The sequence below is a fragment of the Balaenoptera acutorostrata genome, chromosome 5, assembly GCF_949987535.1.
Source record: "Balaenoptera acutorostrata chromosome 5, mBalAcu1.1, whole genome shotgun sequence".
In the NCBI taxonomy this organism is placed as follows: Eukaryota; Metazoa; Chordata; class Mammalia; order Artiodactyla; family Balaenopteridae; genus Balaenoptera; species Balaenoptera acutorostrata.
In genome coordinates, this window is record NC_080068.1 from 40,010,136 (window position 1) to 40,028,396 (window position 18,261).

The 18,261-nt window shown below is 42.4% G+C and overlaps 1 protein-coding gene across 9 annotated transcripts in view; it reads right to left on the minus strand.

Annotated features, from left to right (window-relative positions):
- AFF1 (ALF transcription elongation factor 1) overlaps positions 1 to 18,261 on the minus strand; it is a 207,162-nt gene that overhangs the window by 89,254 nt on the left and 99,647 nt on the right. For 7 of the 9 annotated variants that reach the window (XM_057546862.1, XM_057546857.1, XM_057546861.1 and 4 more), the window contains 2 exons: positions 2,878 to 3,001; positions 1,184 to 2,104 (listed from right to left, as the gene is read on the minus strand). In XM_057546862.1, coding sequence (XP_057402845.1) covers positions 1,184 to 2,104; positions 2,878 to 3,001 — 1,045 coding nt within the window. The remainder of the gene's footprint in view (positions 1 to 1,183; positions 2,105 to 2,877; positions 3,002 to 18,261) is intronic. The other 2 variants (XM_057546856.1, XM_057546860.1) reach the window with 1 other exon arrangement.

Genomic DNA, 18,261 nt, shown 5'->3' on the forward strand with positions numbered 1-18,261 from the left:
AGAACCCTAACCTCTTCTAAACCAAAAGCTGACACCACAAAGGAACAGATTTTCCTCCTTCAAGATAAGGGTTATCTTTCCAGCTATGGATCCTGGAATTTTTTCTTTTTTTTTCTTTTTTTAAACCTTAAGGAATTTTGCCTTCTAGCACTATGTAAAACTGATGTAAAGCTGGTATCTGGGTGCACATACAAGTCTTTGAGGATGGGATATGCAAATTAGAATGTTTATACAATGGATGTAACTCAACCACAGACTTTACCTTAACAGATAAGCGCTAAAATAAATTCACTTCAAACATTTCACTTTGCACTACAAATCTGAGTAACCGGTGTTAATTTAGAATTTCAGTGATAGAATGTGTGCTCTGATTCTCCTCATTCAAACACCACGTTGCCATTTGTCAAAGGAGCAGAAAAAGGAATTTTTCCTTTGTTTAAAAAGATAAAGTATTTTGTTTACTTGAAAAAGCCATAGTTGAATAACGTTCTATATTATATTTGTGACTCACTCTCAAATGAGATGTCGTCACACCTCCACTCTTTTTTCGTAGGTGGTAAATAAAATATATTAGAACAGAAATTTAGTTTCACAGTTTCTTATAATTTATAGGGAACAAATCTTTAAAAATTAATACTTCGCCTCTAACATTTTGACCTCTTGTTTTCACTTTTTTATGGTTTGGATCTCAGGAAAAACTAACTGGGGCAGAGGAAATATTAACCAAAAAAATTTTTTTTCTTTCCAATGTCTTTAAAGAAGCCAGTGTTCCCCAAAGCCCCCAAAAATCAAAGACAGCTCAAAACCTTCCTGAAACTCTCATGATAGAAATGTCCTCTGCCTCAGTTGGGTTGTGGGTTGTATAGGTGTATCCATTTTTCAGGTGTATACATTTTCCAAAACAGAGCAAACTACCCTCTTCCCATTTCTATATTTTACTGTATGTAAATCATGGCTCAATAAAAAGATTTTTTTTTTTTAACTTTCTACGAATCATATTTCAGTATCTGTCATCAGTAATCCACCTCAGACCTGAGTTTCTTGTGGGTCAACGAGATCCTAAAGCCAGAAAGGAATCTCCCTGAACAAAGGCCACTGACACCCCTGTTCCTAAACCTCTAGAAACTTCCACCTCAAATCTTTCTTCACACTGGAATTGCCTCAGATGTGAACTTCCACTCACCTCGACTGACTGAGAAGGCATTTTCAGCTTAGTGAGCTTGGCTTTGGCAGGCACTTTTAAGTCTGTTTTTTCAAAACTCTGTTGCCGGTAGTCCTCCGGCAGTGGTTTCAGTTCAGGAGACTCACTAGGAGCCTGATCTTGACCATCCATGGGCCGGACATAAGCCGTGGGCTTCTGCTGCATTGCAAGGCTTTTTGAGGGGAGGGGGGGTGGGGGGAAAGTCTGAGAAGGTGGCTGGGGAGGGGCTACCCCAAGGCTGGCAACTGCTACTGAACTGTCTTGAAGGGTCTCTTTATCATGGACCTTTACCGGTAGGTCCTTGGGAGACTTGGCCGGACAGTAGCTTTTATTGTTACTGTTACTGCTGTGAACCTTGTTGTTTCCTTGCGTCCTGGGAAGAGTCTGCTGGTTGGAATGTACAGGTGACAAAGGGGGTACTGGGGAAGGCAAAGAGAACAAAGGAGAAAGCTCCCTCTCTGGAGCTGAGTCTGTCATTGAAGCACAGTGGTCTCCATCAGCCCTGCGGTCACCCTTTTTGTGATGACTAGAGCTGTACCCCTCCTGACCAAGGCGATCTTGGGTCATGTGCTGGCTGTCCGGTGGGCCATAGCTTTTGACATGGAGACTTGGCATTGGTTCCATTCTTGGCTGCGCCATCTTTGGGTTGTGGCTAATGGTACCAATAGGAAGTGGTCCAGAGGCAGGAGTATTAATAGGCTGGTGGTGGACACTAGTGTGGAAGGAGTGAGATGGAATGCTGCTCCCCTTCTCAGGAAATGAGGGGTATCTCGGCTTTCCCAACCTATTTTCAGAAGCATCCAAGCGTTGAGGGTGGGACTTGGTACTAAGGAACTCCTTCACCTCTTCATAGTTTCCCAGCATGTTCTGTATTCGACTGGAGAGCTCATCACCTTTTTCTGTCTAAAAAAAGAAAAGACAGCAGAGTTAGATACTGAGGGGGAAAAAGAGGGGGAGGAAAACCATTGTTTAGTAAACCATGTTACATAATGCCATTAGAAAAGAAACACCTCAATTTAATGTGTAACACAGAATTTAACATGCAATGTCGACTCAATTCCCCTGCTGAGAAGCCTGCCATGGACAAATATTACTAAATACAGGAGACGAACATTACAAAAGAAAACCACAAACTTTAGTAATTTTGACTACTGAGGTTCAGAAGATTTTCATATTTTGTTTTCAAAAACGATCTCTAGGATAAGTTGTCTTATTTTCACAAGTGTGACCCTTGTTCAAACTCACTTTCATCATGAAGTCAAATATGGTGATAAATCAGACTTTCTCATATTCAAGAAATTACCTTGTAGGACTTCCCTGGTGGTGCTGTGGTTAAGAATCCACCTCCCAATGCAGGGGACACGGGTTCCAGCCATGGTCCGGGAAGATCCCACATGCTGCGGAAGCAACTAAGCCCGTGCGCTACAACTACTGAGCCTGCGCTCTAGAGCCCGCACGCCACAACTACTGAGCCCGCGTGCCGCAACTACTGAAGCCTGCGTGCCTAGAGCCCATGCTCCGCAACAAGACAAGCCACTGCAATGAGAAGCCTGCGCACCGCAACGAAGAGTAGCCCCCGCTCGCAGCAACTAGAGAAAGCCCACGCAGCAACGAAGACCCAATGTAGCCAAAAATAAATAAAATAAATAAATTTTTAAAAAAAAGAAAAAAATTACCTTGTAGGGCTCTCCAAAAAGGGGAATCTTTTCAGAAAATGCCTCTTTCTCTTGGTGAGCTTCCTGGTTGCGTCTTTCCTTCTCTCTAATTCGAAGCAGGTTTCTGTCTTCATTGTACAAGCTGCTTCAGATGCCACAAAAGAACAAAAACAAAGTTTATCAGTATCCAAGCTTTGCTGTGCATACGTACATGTGTGAGGGAGGCAAGGACAGCTCAAGAAGCCTCGACGACAAGGGAGCTGGTTTAAAGAAAGCCCAAGTCCCTCATCCCACTCCTAGAATAAGGCCTCAGTCAGCTGGCCGTGACCCTCCAGCTTCGGGTCCTGGTTCTGGAAAACTAAGAGTTCACTCTGGGCTACTGGCTTCATGGCTCAGGACTGACTCCAAATGGAAGAGTCTTTTATAGTCAGTGGTGGGACTGAGACAAGATTAATGATATTTTTACTTTCGCCTTGCAAAATACAGGGTAGAGGTGGACGCTTTTCATCTGAAGGAGTCAGCAGGATGTGAACTTTAAAAAGGCTGTTTTCCTGAATCAGTATTTTATATTTTGGAAGATTAAAATCCAAAGGCTTATTTCATAATTAAAAGATTACCAGGCACCCAAAACAGCATTTACTTTATTCTCAGCCTACTCTACTGGAAGAGTCTTGGCATGTAAACCTGAAAAGATAACTTTTATTTCTCATTTCAAATGTCAAGGATGGGAAAATCCAATTTTAGATGTCAGCTCTACCTACTGAAAAACTATAATCTGATTGCACTGTTTAAACCACATAAAAATGTATCCTAAATCATCAGCCCCGGCACCAAAGGGGTTAAAAATGCATCTACTGGCAAACAAATCATGAAGCTGGAAACCCAAAAGAGTGCAGTTTTAGAATGCAAACCAAAAGTGGGCTTACCTTAGGTCAGCAACTCGGGCCACGCCCTCCCAACCCCGACATGTGATATGTAAGAACAATGAAAATAAGAACTATTAAGACTTTTGTCCTCATAGACTTGCTTTAGAGTATCTACTGAATCTTTCCCCCCAACATTATTTGAATAAATCGGAAAATATTCAACTGTTTCTCCAAGGCTCTATGTACCTTAGAAATTCTAGCCCTGATGTCAGACACCCTCCCCCACCCCTTTCCCGGCACCTAGGCCCTCTCAGGACTTCTCTGACTTCCTCTGACAAGAGCCTACTTACTGGTCTCCCTGCCTCCACATCTTGTCCCTCTAATTTAGCCTTCTCAAGGAGAGAAATCTGATCTAAGGCTCTGGTTCTCATGTCACCATCCATATTTTAAAATAACCAGCGTTCGATGGCTCTTTGCTACTGCAGAATAAACTCTGAACCCTTGCTTTGGCATTAAAATTCCCCCATAATCTAGCACAGACCTACCCTAAAAATTACCTTGCTGTCTCCCTGCAGGCCTACCATATGCATTCTACCTAACAGTCATGTCCATTCCCCAAACATACCCGGTAAAGGGCAGCCTCTTGCTCTAATCCACCCCCACCCCAGAACCCCCTTTTACTGAAAGATAACCGTTCTTCCAGGACCAGTTTACCTACAAAATTCCCTCAAACCACCTCTGTATTTCAGTCACTCCAGACCACTCCCTGCTCCTCAGTGATATCCTGGACTTCGATGCTTTCACTCTAATGACACGAATTTCCTCTCTGTCTCTCTCAACCACATACTCCTATACCCAATTTTCAGCTACCAGCGAAAATCGGGAGTGATTCCAATTTCACCCACTCTAAAGGCTTTCTCAAATCCACCTGACTTAATATACTGATTGGTTCTCTCCCCTTCTCTGCGTTCACCTTGAATGTCCAGCCCATCATAATAGAACCTCTCATATTTTTCTGCCTCCTGGTGCTCAAGCATGGTACTTTGCATAGAAGCTAAACATTAAATGTTTTTTAATTTAAAAATAGCCACTATGCTTACAGTATATTACTTGTAATTTTTAAATTTAACTGAAAGACACGGCGTGCAAAAACAGCTTTTAAAAAATTATAATCATCTAAAAAATGAGTGTCTGCTATTTCCATAGCCCTTCAATCTACAGGTTGGGGGAAGCGGGAGGGCACAGGCAGGGGTGGGGGGTGAGGGGTGTGCAGAAGGCTAAGCTACCCTGTTGAATTCACCGGGATGTAGTAAAGAATTATCTGCTTAGATCACCGTAGCAAAAACTTTTCCTAGATGATGGGTATCTTGATATCAGATTTTAAGAGAACAGCAAAGTGAACATTTATGTTAGTCAACATACTAAAAACACTGAGGAAAAACTAAAACAGAAACTGGCTTATGGAGTCTTCTTTAAGAAGTCTGAATCTCACACATTTCAGACAGACTTATTTCTGGTTGACAGTAGCACAATGGACCTGTTGATCACTCAAGAATTCCTTTCAATTGTTTTATGATTTTGGTAATTTTTTTAAAAAATTTATTTATTTTTGGCTGCATTGGGTCTTCGTTCTGCGCGCGGGCTTTCTCTAGTTGCGGGGAGCGGGGGCTACTCTTTGTTGCTGTGTGCGGGCTTCTCATCGCGGTGGCTTCTCTCGTTGTGGAGTACGGGCTCTAGGTGCACGGGCTTCAGTAGTTGTTGCTCACAGGCTCTAGAGCGCAGGCTCAGTAGTTGCGGCGCACGGGCTTAGTTGCTCCGCGGCATGTCTGATCTTCGTGGACCAGGGCTCGAACACGCGTCCCCTGCATTGGCAGGTGGACTCTTAACCACTGCGCCACCAGGGAAGCCCCAATTTTGGTAATTCTTGTTGGCTCAAAACACACACACACACAATGTGTACCATTAACATCCGACCATGGGAGCCAAAAAAGAGGGTTGATCAGGAAATAATTTTTTTCCTTCAAACTTGCTTCACAGCCACTTTGTTTGCAGGGAGGGGTAGGGCATGCAACTGTCCTCTAAGCAACTTGAACTCCCAAGCTTCTCTTTTCCAAAGCTACCTGGTACAGACAGCCCACACAGGGTGCACATAGAAGGGGAAGCTGCTTTGCAAGGGTGTCTGCTCTGCTAGTCTCACCACAAAGGGAGTTCTCCCTTGTCTGTTTCTGCTGGTTATGTCAGTGGAGTTTCTATAGCTTGACTGCTTGTTGAATGTTCCTGGCCTATGGCTCTGCTTTAAGAGACAGAGCTCTGCCCACTTCTAAGTAATCGCTACCTTTGCCTCAGAAAGGGCACCCCAAATGGCAAAATTCTCAGTCCCAGACTGAAAAGCGAGCGTGTGTAACAGAGCACCTCAACTATCAGGCTGCTCGGGGTCCTTGCTTAATTTTCCTGTCAACTGCACATACATTTAAGAAAAGCTACAGTGGTTTTAAAATTACTAAAGTATTTCTAAATCGATCAGCTCAGCCTTATCTCAGCATCAGTTAGGCTTTAGCACACTTCTAGATTTTTATTCCAAAATAATCAAAGCTGCTACAAAAATAATGAGAAGAACCCAATTTTACAAAACTCCAAACACTGGCTTACTGCTTTGGGATTCAAAAATTGAGGCACAGGCCTCCTACCGGGAGGGAATTCTACTAAATTAAGGATTCTGCTTAATTAAAGGTCTGACTTCATTAGTTTAAAAAAAAAAAAAAAGTTTAAAAGCCACAGCCAGATTTCACTGGCAGACATATGTAATATTATACCAATTCTGAGATGAGCTTTGAGTGTATTTTTTTTCTTATTCACCATCACCCTTCAACTGAGAAACCCAAAAATAGTGAGGTGAGGAAAAGATATCACAAGTGTCACTGGTAGGATGAGTTTTATGAGGCCTAAACTTGGTGAGAGAAACTCATTCTCACCCACACTGTCTGCTGGGCAACTCCCTCCTGGGTCTCACTCACCAAGGCCCCTGGGCAGGGCAGAAGGCGGCAGAAGAAACAGGAAGTGACCAGTCCAAGCCCCAGGATGATGACATAGGGTAAGCTGTGAGCCCTCATTCTTCTAGGCTGTCTACCTTCTCCTTGCAACTAACAGGGTTTTGCCAGTCATACTGGGCAGCTTTCTGGTTTATTTGGCTTTTACTTATTACTAAGTTTACAATGGCTTAAGGAATGGTTTGTTAAAGTATCAGGCAAATTTTTTCATGAGCATTTTCTTTTTCTTGGTTCCATTTTGAAATCAGGGGAAGTTTACATTTTAAAAACATTAACACAATTAGTAGCATGAGTAAACCATTGTTCAGCCTCTTACACACCACTGTTGTTTTTAAACCAAGGTGCAAGCAAGGAGGGGGCGGATGGAAGAATTTTAAATGAGGGGACTTTAGGAAGCAGTAAATGTCCTACGTGATTCGTAAACTCTGTAATTACCTTTGAATAATTACAAGTTGACAACCACTTCTCTTAATTAAAGGTGGCAGTTTTTCCTCTGGTATGAAGGAAAAAAAGCATTCCTGCTCTCACAGGATAACCTCACCCCAACATCAGGCTTGCCAGACTTTGTCACTGTTCACAGAGAGTGAGTTACAGTTGACCCTCCATGTCTGGAGATGTGGAACTCACAGACTTGGAAGGACCATACTAGGCCATTTCATATGAGGGACTTGAACATCCACGGATTTTGATGTCAGCAGCAGTCCTGGAACCAGTCCCCTGCAGGTACCAAGGGACTACTGTACAAGTTCTCCTTCACTGATTTCTACATGGCTCTTTGCATTAGATAAGAGGTTCTCAAACTTCAGTGAGCATCGAAGCACCTGGAGAACTTGTTCAAACACAGATCATAGAGACCTGCCCCCAGGGTTTCTGATTCAATCTGATGTGGCACCTGATATTTGCATGTTAAACAAGTTTCTAGGTGGTTCTGAAGAGTACGAGAGAGCACAGTCTTTGGGGGCTGTATGGATCGCTTTAGGCTTACCAAGAAACAATAGCAATTATGAGAGCACCAGAGCCAAGGACGGCTCCCACTTAGCACCTGCGAATCAGTGAGCACAGCTTTAGGCAAATCACATCAGCCTCCTATTTAATATTCACAACTACCCTGTGAGAAGGAGATGATTAATCCCGTTTCCCAGGTGAAAAAAAATAAGGCTCAGTGATTAACCTGCTATTAAATGGTAGACCTGAAAATTCAAGTGCAAGCCGCCTGACACCAAAGCTTCCGTTCTGAGTCACAGTTCGGTGGCTAGTAAAGCTTTCAGGCTATATTAAATAGAGCAAACAAAGAAAGCATGCTAAAATGTGGTAATTTACAATCACTCATAATTGCTCATAATCCCTTAGTCTCAAAGAGGTACACATCGACAATTCAGGTATTATCCCTGCCAGTGGAGCATCTCAGAGCCATAAAACACATGTTCCCTTAAATGTATCCATACAGGTCTGTCCCTGCCCATGGACCCAACAGAGGGCCCTCTTAACGGGGGGGGGGGGGGGGGGGGGGGGCATGATGGGGGGAGGGGCATGACAGCATGAAGTTGCTCTTCAAATTATAAAAACTGTGCTATAATTCTTATGTTAGAGCCTTTTTTAAGTTTACAGATTTAAGGTCACTGACCCCAAAATAACCTCTGGATTCACAAGTCATCTCTAATGTGCTAAGGGGCTCTTCACGTTAATTTCTTTCAAGAACAGGCTATAAATAAACTTGCACTAAAGTAGCCATTATATGCCCGATACTGGGCTCCACTCCCATTAACTTCTGGCTGGCTGACCTAGGCCATGTTCCTAGGGCCTCAGTGCCAGCTTTCTGGTCAGCCCAGGAGTCCCCACCTGGGGGGGGGGGGGAGGGGTAGACAAGTCACATGGTGATGTGAAGCAGCTGGCTGCATTCAAAAACAAGTCCACGCGCTGACGTGCCCCCGCCCCAGGGAGGGGGGGGGGGGCGGGTGCAAAGTCGGACCACCCAGCAGACATCCACGAGTTCCACCAAAAGTGTGCAAAAATATTTTTAGATAGGGAATAACTTTACTTTGCAGTAGGCAGGTTCTTGCTTTTGGATCATATACTACTGTCCACCATCTGCAAGTTTCAACACCGATGCCTCAGAAAGATTTCTGCAAAATACATCAAACCACCTCCTCTACCACATTTTTTTTTTTTTTTAATTAAGTGAACTAGAAAGACCGATGGGGGAAACCACAGGCTTCAATTTCCAGTGCCTGGTGAGAGAGAGCGGTGACATGTGAGACTCACGAGCCATTACTAAGGTGGGCTGTGCCACGGATGTTTTCACTGACAGAATTCCACCACTCTCCATCAGCAGCACGGGAGCCTGAACAAAGCTTGGAAAGCTAAAACCTGCCAGGGTGCGCTCGCTTTCAGAGAGGTGGTGAAACTCCTGAGGAATTCAGAGCTGCCCAGTCAGCCCCTGAATGCAGTCGTCTGGTCAACCCCATGCTGGGGCCTGTCAGGGCACATTTACTCCCACTTTTCAAATGCTTCTCCTTGGCGGTATGGGCCCATGCATTAGAACATTGAGATAAAATGAAGAAATCACAGCTCTGTAAGGATTAGTGAGAGTGATCCCCCCTTTTCTCTTTCCCCTGCACCAAAAAAGGAAAGAGCCTATGTGGGAGGAGGGGAAGGAAGGCCCAAGTTGGGCTTGGGATGCGGGGGGCATGCTGGCTCTGCTATCATCTGGCTATAAGCACCTTCCCCAGGCTGAGCCCAAGGGCCCTGCTGCTAATCTAGGTTAGTCATGCAGGATCCCCGAATGCCACCAGGCGCTTCCATGGCAACTCGGCCCACAGGGCAGGCTGTGCACAGCTGACTACTCATTTATCACCCTTGACCGGTCACTTCGCACAGACCTTCCTCTGATGGATGTGACCGACTCAAGTTTAAAAGTTAAATTCTCTCTCGGAGGATAGAGTGCAATTTCTCCTGTGTATTTATTTTCATGGGCATGGAAGAGACATTTGGCGGGAAGGACAGGGTAAATCCTGAAATCGACAGGGTGCATTAATTCTCGAAAAGAACGAGTCTTTTCACTGTTTTAGCAGCACTATGCCATTCTGGTTTGAACGTACAAAGGATAGAGCAAAACATAAAACTCACAAGTCTGTTCACAAAAGATAGGCAACTCTGGATTAGAGAGTAGAGATATACGTCACGAAGTGACAGAGGCAAAAGGAGAGCAGGCTTGGGTGATTACTCGTCGCGCAAGTGACTTTTTTAGTTTGGAAGCCACCCCTGTTGACTTTTTAAGTCCATCTTCTGGCCTTTGTTTCTATGTCCTCTACTCCTACAATCCGGGGATCAGAGAACATTTTGCACATTGGCTTTATGAAAAAATGTCCAACTTTTTTTTTGTCATTAAACCGTATCACTCATAGATGCGTTTTAAAATGAGAAATCAAAGTGGCTCCATGTTTGAAGGCAGAAGAAATGTTGCTTCAAAGGATGGAAAATGTTTTCCTCTCCCGCTCTGTGCACATGAAAGAATTCACCAGCGGCTTTCTCATGATAAAAATCACTCAGCTAAATCTTTCAAGGATATCACCTTCATTACCTGCCCCACCACTTAACACACACAATAAATATAAAGAAAACATCAGAGACCTAATCCTAAAACAAAATCTGATAGGATATAAAAAATAAATACCAGCCAAAGCGAAATGACAAAACAGCAGTATGTCACAGTTGTTTTCCTGGAGGAGCTCCTAAAGGATCATCTCTAACAGCTCTCTCTGCTACTCACTTCTGCTTGCCACAAAATGCTCAGCCTCATTAAAATACCAGAAGAGTTGTGACTTCATTTTGCAAAATTCAATCAACCTTTAAGATACTTCATATACCTTAAAGGCATGCTATGAGTTTTAAATTGAAACAGCCTCTACCTGGGCAAGGTTGGGGGGAAAAAAGTGAGTCACTTCACTTTTAACGAGAGACATGCTAATTTACTTTTCAAAATGAATCTGCCAGGTCCTCTGCAGGCATGTTAATGTGGAGCAAAGGTCTGAAAGGATATACTTTACAAAAATCTATCAAGAAGGAGCACCAGATCAGGGTGGAGGGAGTAGGTGGTAGTTTGGTGGTTTAGGGAGTTTCTTGCTTTAAAATTCTGTTTTAATGTGCTTTTCACAAGGAAGTATTCATTCATTTGTGTAGTTAAATGTTCTAATTAAAACCAAAAGAAATAGCCTCATATCCATATAACAGTATCAAGATCAGGGGTAAAGAAATATTGGGGTGTTGCTCATTTTGGCAATAACTCTCATCAGAACCTCTGAAAATTGATTTCGGACCCTGAACTCAGTCTTAGATCGTTGCTAAATAATAACTATAGACCCACCTTCATAAAACTGCATTGAAGACTATGTTCCAAAGTTCAAACACCAGCAGCTGCTGTTTTTTAATTGGAGTAGTCTCACTATAACCCATTTTGTTCTTCTTAATAAATCACATAGGGAATTCCCTGGCAGTCCAGTGGTTAGGACTCCCCGCTTTCACTGCTGAGAGCCTGAGTTCAATCCCTGGTCGGGGAACTAAGATCCATCCCTCAAGCCTCGTGGCAAGGCCAAAAAATAAAAAAAACAAAAATAATTTTTCTAATCATATAAATATATTTTGAGGGGCATTTTTTGCCCTATAGATGGAAAAGCACAAGAACTTGTCTTCTCACTACTTGGTCTTAGAGGGGGCACGGGGGAAATGGTGTGGGTGGGGATACACAGCCCCAACAAAAGTGGGATGAGGGGGAAGGAGACGAATGAGCTAATGCATTCCCATGTGCAGTACCCCAAGTCCCGTACCTTCCAAACACATTTTAAAAAACAGAAAACTAGTACTGACGGAGGAAGGCCATCGCGCCAATGACACAATTACACAAACCACACCAGGGAGAAGAAATCACTCCCACTCTCAAAGATTTTGACGATGCATATAGCTGGCAGTTAATAAAATATGTGTTTTTAATGTTACTTGAAATGAAAACATCTTATTGTTACTGACAAATTCCAGAAAACTTAGTCTCTGAGAAGCGTTCCCTAAAATGCTGATAGTACTCACCTGCAGTTAATTGAAAGGACAAAGAAGTTACTCACCACAGTGGGAAACAGGATCACTAGAGATAAATCTGCCCCCTGACTAGTTATTTACACCTCCCCCTTTAGTTATAAAGACCCCTGATGATCAGAGCCACCTCGCCTCTGACGGCCTGCTGGTTGGCAGTGCCCATTTGGCACCCATCAGAAACACGGGTAGGAGCTGTTGGCTCTTCCTGCAAGTCTGGTCTGTACTAGGATCAACCAGAGCTCTGGCCTCATTCCCAGGCCATTCTTCTTGCACACTCAACTGACCATGAAGGACCACATCACATACCTATAAAATAATGAGGCTGGTGAAAGTCTGTATCATTACAGCCACAAATTAAAAGAATGCTGCGGTCACAAACTAGGAAAGAATGTAGACAAGCAAGCTTAAAGTTTTGTTTGCTTGTTTTAATGTTTGCCTCATTTAATTCATACCCAACTTTAAAAAAATGTTTGGGGCATTAAATCAATTAAGCATCCAAAATTCAAATGAAGTGTTGTGTGGGCTTCCTCACTTCTCCTCCTCCTGGGCTATTTGCTCCACAAAGCTGCCTCCTTCTAAAAATCATGAATCTGATCTTGTTATTCACCCATTTGATAAGCCTTCCGAGTGTCCTGCTGCCTACAGGATTAAAGCTGAGGGGTAGGTGTGCCAAGCAACCCTTCACCACCTGGCTTCCACTTACCCTTCAACCCTCATGGACACAAACCCTTTTCCGCCCACTCCCTCACCTCTCAACCCTCTGAACACAAGGAACTGGGAGAAAGCACAACCCTCCTCTCTCTGCTAGTTCCCTGATGAACTCCTAAATTGACTTTCAAAGCCGTCCAAAACATCACTGCCTCTAGCCTCGACCTCCACTCTCACCTCCCATCTCCTGTTGTGAATGATTTCTTTCTCTGGGATACCTCTGTTCTTGCCAATCTGCCCATGTTTACATTTACAAAAACAAGATGAACTGTATACGTGCCTACAGATTTCCCTGGTTAGACTGTGAGCTCCTTAAGGGCAAGGACTATTCCTGAGAGCTTAGCAAATAGTGAGGCTTACTTAATACACGTCTTTGACTAAAACGATTATATTCTGGCATTACTCAATTGCAAACAATCCAGAATTCTGCAGAATTCTGCCAGTCTTATTTATTATTTGATGACAAAATATGATTCACTGTCTGATACCTAAAACCGATTTTACCAGACTGTTGTACCCATCAAATGACTCAAACCTAGAGGGAAGCTGACATCATTCTTTCCTAGGTCAGCCATGAAAGCTGCCTCAGCTAACGCCGCATGTTTATCAGTTAATGTTACAGATTTTATTCTTCAATTAGTCATAAAAGCATTACTACACCAAAGGAAAAAAAAAAAAGTTTGGGTAACATTTATAGCAAATACACATTTAATTTTAAATCAACAAGATTCAGAACAATATTAATAAGCTGTCTCTAGGAGTAAAAACTTCAGCAACAAAACTCCCACAATGAAAAATCTCTCTGTGCTGCTATAAATGCATCGTGGGAAAAACAAAGAAAATACAAGATCTAGAGAAATAATTTTAAAATGCAAATCAGATTATGTGGCTCCTTCCACTGCTGAAAGCCCCCTCTATAGGTTGCCCTTAGCATTCAAGACTAAAATCCAGAAGCCTGGCATCCCCACTTCCTTTCAACCGCTACCTCCCAGATCTATTCCCCTCCCCATGCCCTTCCTCAACTACTAGCCACACTGGCCTTTCCACGCCTGGAATAGATCGAGCTGTGCGCTGCTGATCCCTGTCTGGACACTCGGTCCTAGAGCTGAGGACAACATTGTCACTAATATCTCCGGTAATTATCAGCTCCTCATCCAGGTCCCACACCTAAATGGCCACTCTCCCCGCCCAGCAGGACCTCTCTAGCACTTCACCCTGCTTTGTCTCTTTTTATCAGTAAAATTGTCTTGTCTGTTCATTTATCTGTTTAACTATGTCTGGCGCCCCCCCCACCTCCATGAAGAATGTGCAGAAGGTCAGTCACCTTTTCTCGCCCGTGCCTCACTATGTACCCAGCTCTAACCCATTAAGCTAAATGAATATTGGCTGAATGGATGGAATTCTGCATACAGATGCAAAGACAGTAGTGGTTTCTTTCCTTTTTTTTAAAAGAAAATCATATAACTTGAAGTTAACAGAAGCATTTTCAAAAGACAGTCATTTTTTAAAAACTAGGCAGTTATGGACAGAATCCTCTAAATGGCTAATACATCAAAATTTCAAGTACCATATAGAAAGCAAGAGAAAAACAAATCAGTTCCAAATTCATCTTGTGTCTCATGAGACTGCTAAAATGTCCCTAAAGGGATTAAAAAAACAACTCTTCTCTCAAATTATTCGGGAGCAAGTTTTTTGTTGTTTTTGTTTGTTTTTTGTTCTTTTAAAGAAGAGACTAATTCTACAGTCATAAGAGATCAAACATACTAAGTGGATATTTTTTGTCACTTAGCAGCTTAAGCACCAGATAATTCCCAACACACACCAAATTAAACAAATTACATTCTATAGAACAGCTTGGAAAACTGTACAGGATTTACCATTCCAAAGGAAGAGTCCCTCCCAATGACTGAACTTCTAACACACATTCCAGAAAACCAATTGCACCACATACGATAAGAAGAACCGTTTGAAACTGGGCCAAAGTACCAAATACAGCTTCAGCCAGAACAAATGCTCAGCCTTTAGACTTGCTAACCAACAGCAAAAAGCAACAGGAAAAGGCTTACACTTGGAAAATGAAAGGAAAAGCAATGTCTGTGTATTGATAAGAACAGTGGGGAACAATGGGATAATAAGGAAACTGGCAAGATGCAATTTATTGCTCTAAAGAAGAAAATATTCAGAAACACTTATTCTTTAAATGGGTACACAGAGATCCAATACATTTTTCGGTTACTGAACAAACCCCCCAAAATTGTAGGGCTCTTCCTCCATCCATTTAAGGAAGCTCATTCCATAACAGGAGAGGATATCTGAAAACTAAATTTAACGATTCTCCATTCCCCAATCAACACACGACTGTAAGTAGTAGAAATCACTGCCAATTATATTTTAAACCTAGTTAAACAGACTGCTGTGGACACACATATGAAGAGAGAAACTTTCTAAGACTGAAAAAGTTTCCAGGCTCTAACAATCACATGGAATAAAGCCACATGGATAGTTAATCTTACTTGCATATTACACAAAACAGACGATGAAAATGTAATGTAAGAAAATGTCCTATACGTGTTTTTACAGAACCATCGGCACTTTTTTTCCCCTTTACCTCTTGACTTACAGTTCTCTCTTCTTTTGGTTAACTGCACATGCCACACTTGTTTTCACAGAAAGAAAGCTTAATGTCATAAAAACTAGAGGCAGTCTCATTATCTGTTCCATTTCATTCCACAGACATTTCAAGTAGGAAGAACAGGGAGATTATTATAGGAGAAGAAAGCTGGAAACATGTATTGGTATTTTATATGGCAACAAGCAACAATGACATGTTTCTAAATATTCTCATTTTCATCCTAACCCCAGCTCACCTCCTACCACCCACTATAATTGGCATCGCCTTAAAGCTAAACAGTAAGTCATTGTTTTTCTGGAGAAGTCTCCCTTCATTTCGACCTCTGCTAAGCAGTGTTATGAGCCTTCCAAAGCTTGTCAGGATTCTCTCGGCTGGATTTTGGCCCAGCCAGGAACATTTATATGCAGACTAGATCATCTTTTCCCCATCAGTGCCAACAGGCAGCTCACTTGCATAAAACAAAGGGTACTTACCAAACTTAATAAAGCATCCCTCCACCTTCTTCAATGCTAGTAAATGAGAATCTGAGGGCTCAATTATTTAAAAAAGAAAAGAAGTACACTTCAGGATTTTGAGAGATTATGTCCTTTATAATGCTTTAACATTTTCATTTTTAACTCTCTCTTTGAAAAGCCGAGGCTAATATATCCATTGTAAGGAAATGATAAGCAAACATTCAAAATTACCAATACACTGATAACATATTAAACAAGGCCTCTGATTATAAAATATTTCCTTCAAACAAAATTGCATTTAAAATATTATTTATGCCACTTAAAGTTATTTAAGAGCACTAATGCACTTATCTATCTATGGTTTTAGGTAGCCCGACTCAAGATCTTAATCCTCACAGAACGGTAACAGAAGACCTATTTGTTTCCAGTAAATATTGATTTTTATGTGCTAGACCTAGGGACAAAAGAATTAAGGAGGCCACAATCTAGCGGGAGAAATACAAAAGCAGGGAACCACTAAGAGTGATTGTAAAGGTTGGTTACAAGCGCTAAAGAATAGGGGAGAAAAACACCAAGTCTAAATGGAGGGGCCTTAGATGATTTAATTAAGAGCAGTGACATCTGAGCTTGAAGGATGAGCAGAAGTCTGGAAGAGGAGATGGGACCCCCATACCCCCGCTGAGAAAGGGATCACTGGCCATGGGGTGTTTGCACACATCTCACCTCGTTCCCCAACGCCAAATTTCTCATAGGAAGGGTCCAAAGAACTCTGGGTTATTTGTGGGGATGACAGCTTTTTGCAGTCATCCTCTCCACTGGGCTGGCCTAGGCCTCAATGATCTTTCTTCTGGCAACAATCCCCTCATACGGCCTGTGGGCTTTCCTCGGCCTGAAACAATGATCTCAAATAGGGTGCACCCCCAAAACTGTCAATTTTAGGCAATGAACAGAGCAGGGATGTCAAAGTTTAGAATGCAAATGGACTCAACTGTGGCCACAGATGATCACAAAAGCAAAACTGATCACTCCTCCCACACCCTCTTTCCTCCTCGCCGCCCCAAAGAGCGCTGTCCCAGCACCCACAAGGTACCAGCCCCCGTTACAAAGCCTTGCTGTGCAGAATCTGGCCTGACTTCTTAATTCAAATGATTTTACACTCTTTTCAAGACCTCCAATGTATCATTCTGTTTACTGAGCCAGCAGTCACAACCCCAGGACTGAAAAAGTTCAGTAGTAAATTTAAATGAAACATTGAATTGAACATCCCCACCCCAAACAGTTCCTTAGTTTCCTGACATGATTAGCCCAGAAATTTCAGAGTAGCGAGTAAAATTAAAGGAAAACAAGGCTACCAATGGCAAAGGGGGGGAGGGATTTTTTTTTAACATTCCTATTTGACATAACATTAACCAATGCTTTAATCCCAACTTATAAACGTACACTGAATAAAGTTAGCCGAAACCAAAAGAATGGACTAGACTAGGGGTCGGCAAACTATGGCCTGTTGGCCAAATCTGGCCCAGCTGCCTGTTTTTGTAAACATTTATTGGAACGCTGCCCATTTGTGTACATATTGTCTATAGCTGCTGCAGTCCTGGAACAGCAGAGGTGAGGAGCTGCAAAATTGAGCAGCGGCAGCAAAGAATGCATGAGCAGTAAAGCCTAAAATGTTTGCCATCTGCCCCTTCACAGACAACGTTTGTCAACCCCTGAATTATTAAACAAGAAAAACAAAGGATGAATTTTTAAGTTCATTTTGGAGTGTTTCATTTAAAGGATTACTTCTGAAATAATTTCTTCTGGAATATACAAGTCTTTCAGTAACACCAAATTTCTCTCTCACCAGCTTACTTGCCTAGAGGGAAAAGATGGAAAATCTCCACTTTTATCTCTTAATTATCTAATTTTAATGCCTTACTCCCTTATTCCAAAAGATCAGCATAATGTAGTGTGTGGTGAGAAGCGTCCCAAAGGGGCAGCCTGCAGATTCCAGTGCCACTCACTCTACGATGTTACCCACTATCTCCAGGGCTCAGCTTCCCCATCTCCAATACCTTGCCTGGACTAACAGTCAACAGCCTCAAAAGGGTGGCAAAACTGAATGTGTTGGTGGAAGTTCGGGAGCTGTACGAGGCATAAAAACCATGCCAGTCACTGGTTCCAGCTGCATCTTCAATGGAATAATGGCCTTCACACTACAATTCTTTAATTTTAGGATGAAATAAATGGAAAAGGACAGGATGTGAGAGAGATGGCAGAGCAGAAGAAAACATTAGGAGAAGCTCTGGGATTAAAAACTCCCAAGGCACAGTGAGTCCAGCCAACTTCCCTGAGCTATCTACTCCAGCAGGCGGGTGTGGTTTTTGGAAAATATGAAGAATTAAGCCAGTGGCTGCTATTAAAGGTCAGAACTTACTGTTCCTCAAATGTCCTGGTTCTTTAGAAGTCTGGTGGGAGACTGCATGACTAGATTTGAGTACCTTTATTTAAATAAAAGGACATCTGTTAGGTTGACAGCCTTGATGAAATTAAACTGAGATCTTCAAATGAAGGTAGAGTGAACATCTTGTTTGATGTCTTATTCCTTTGAATTTAAAACCTCTTAGGGGATC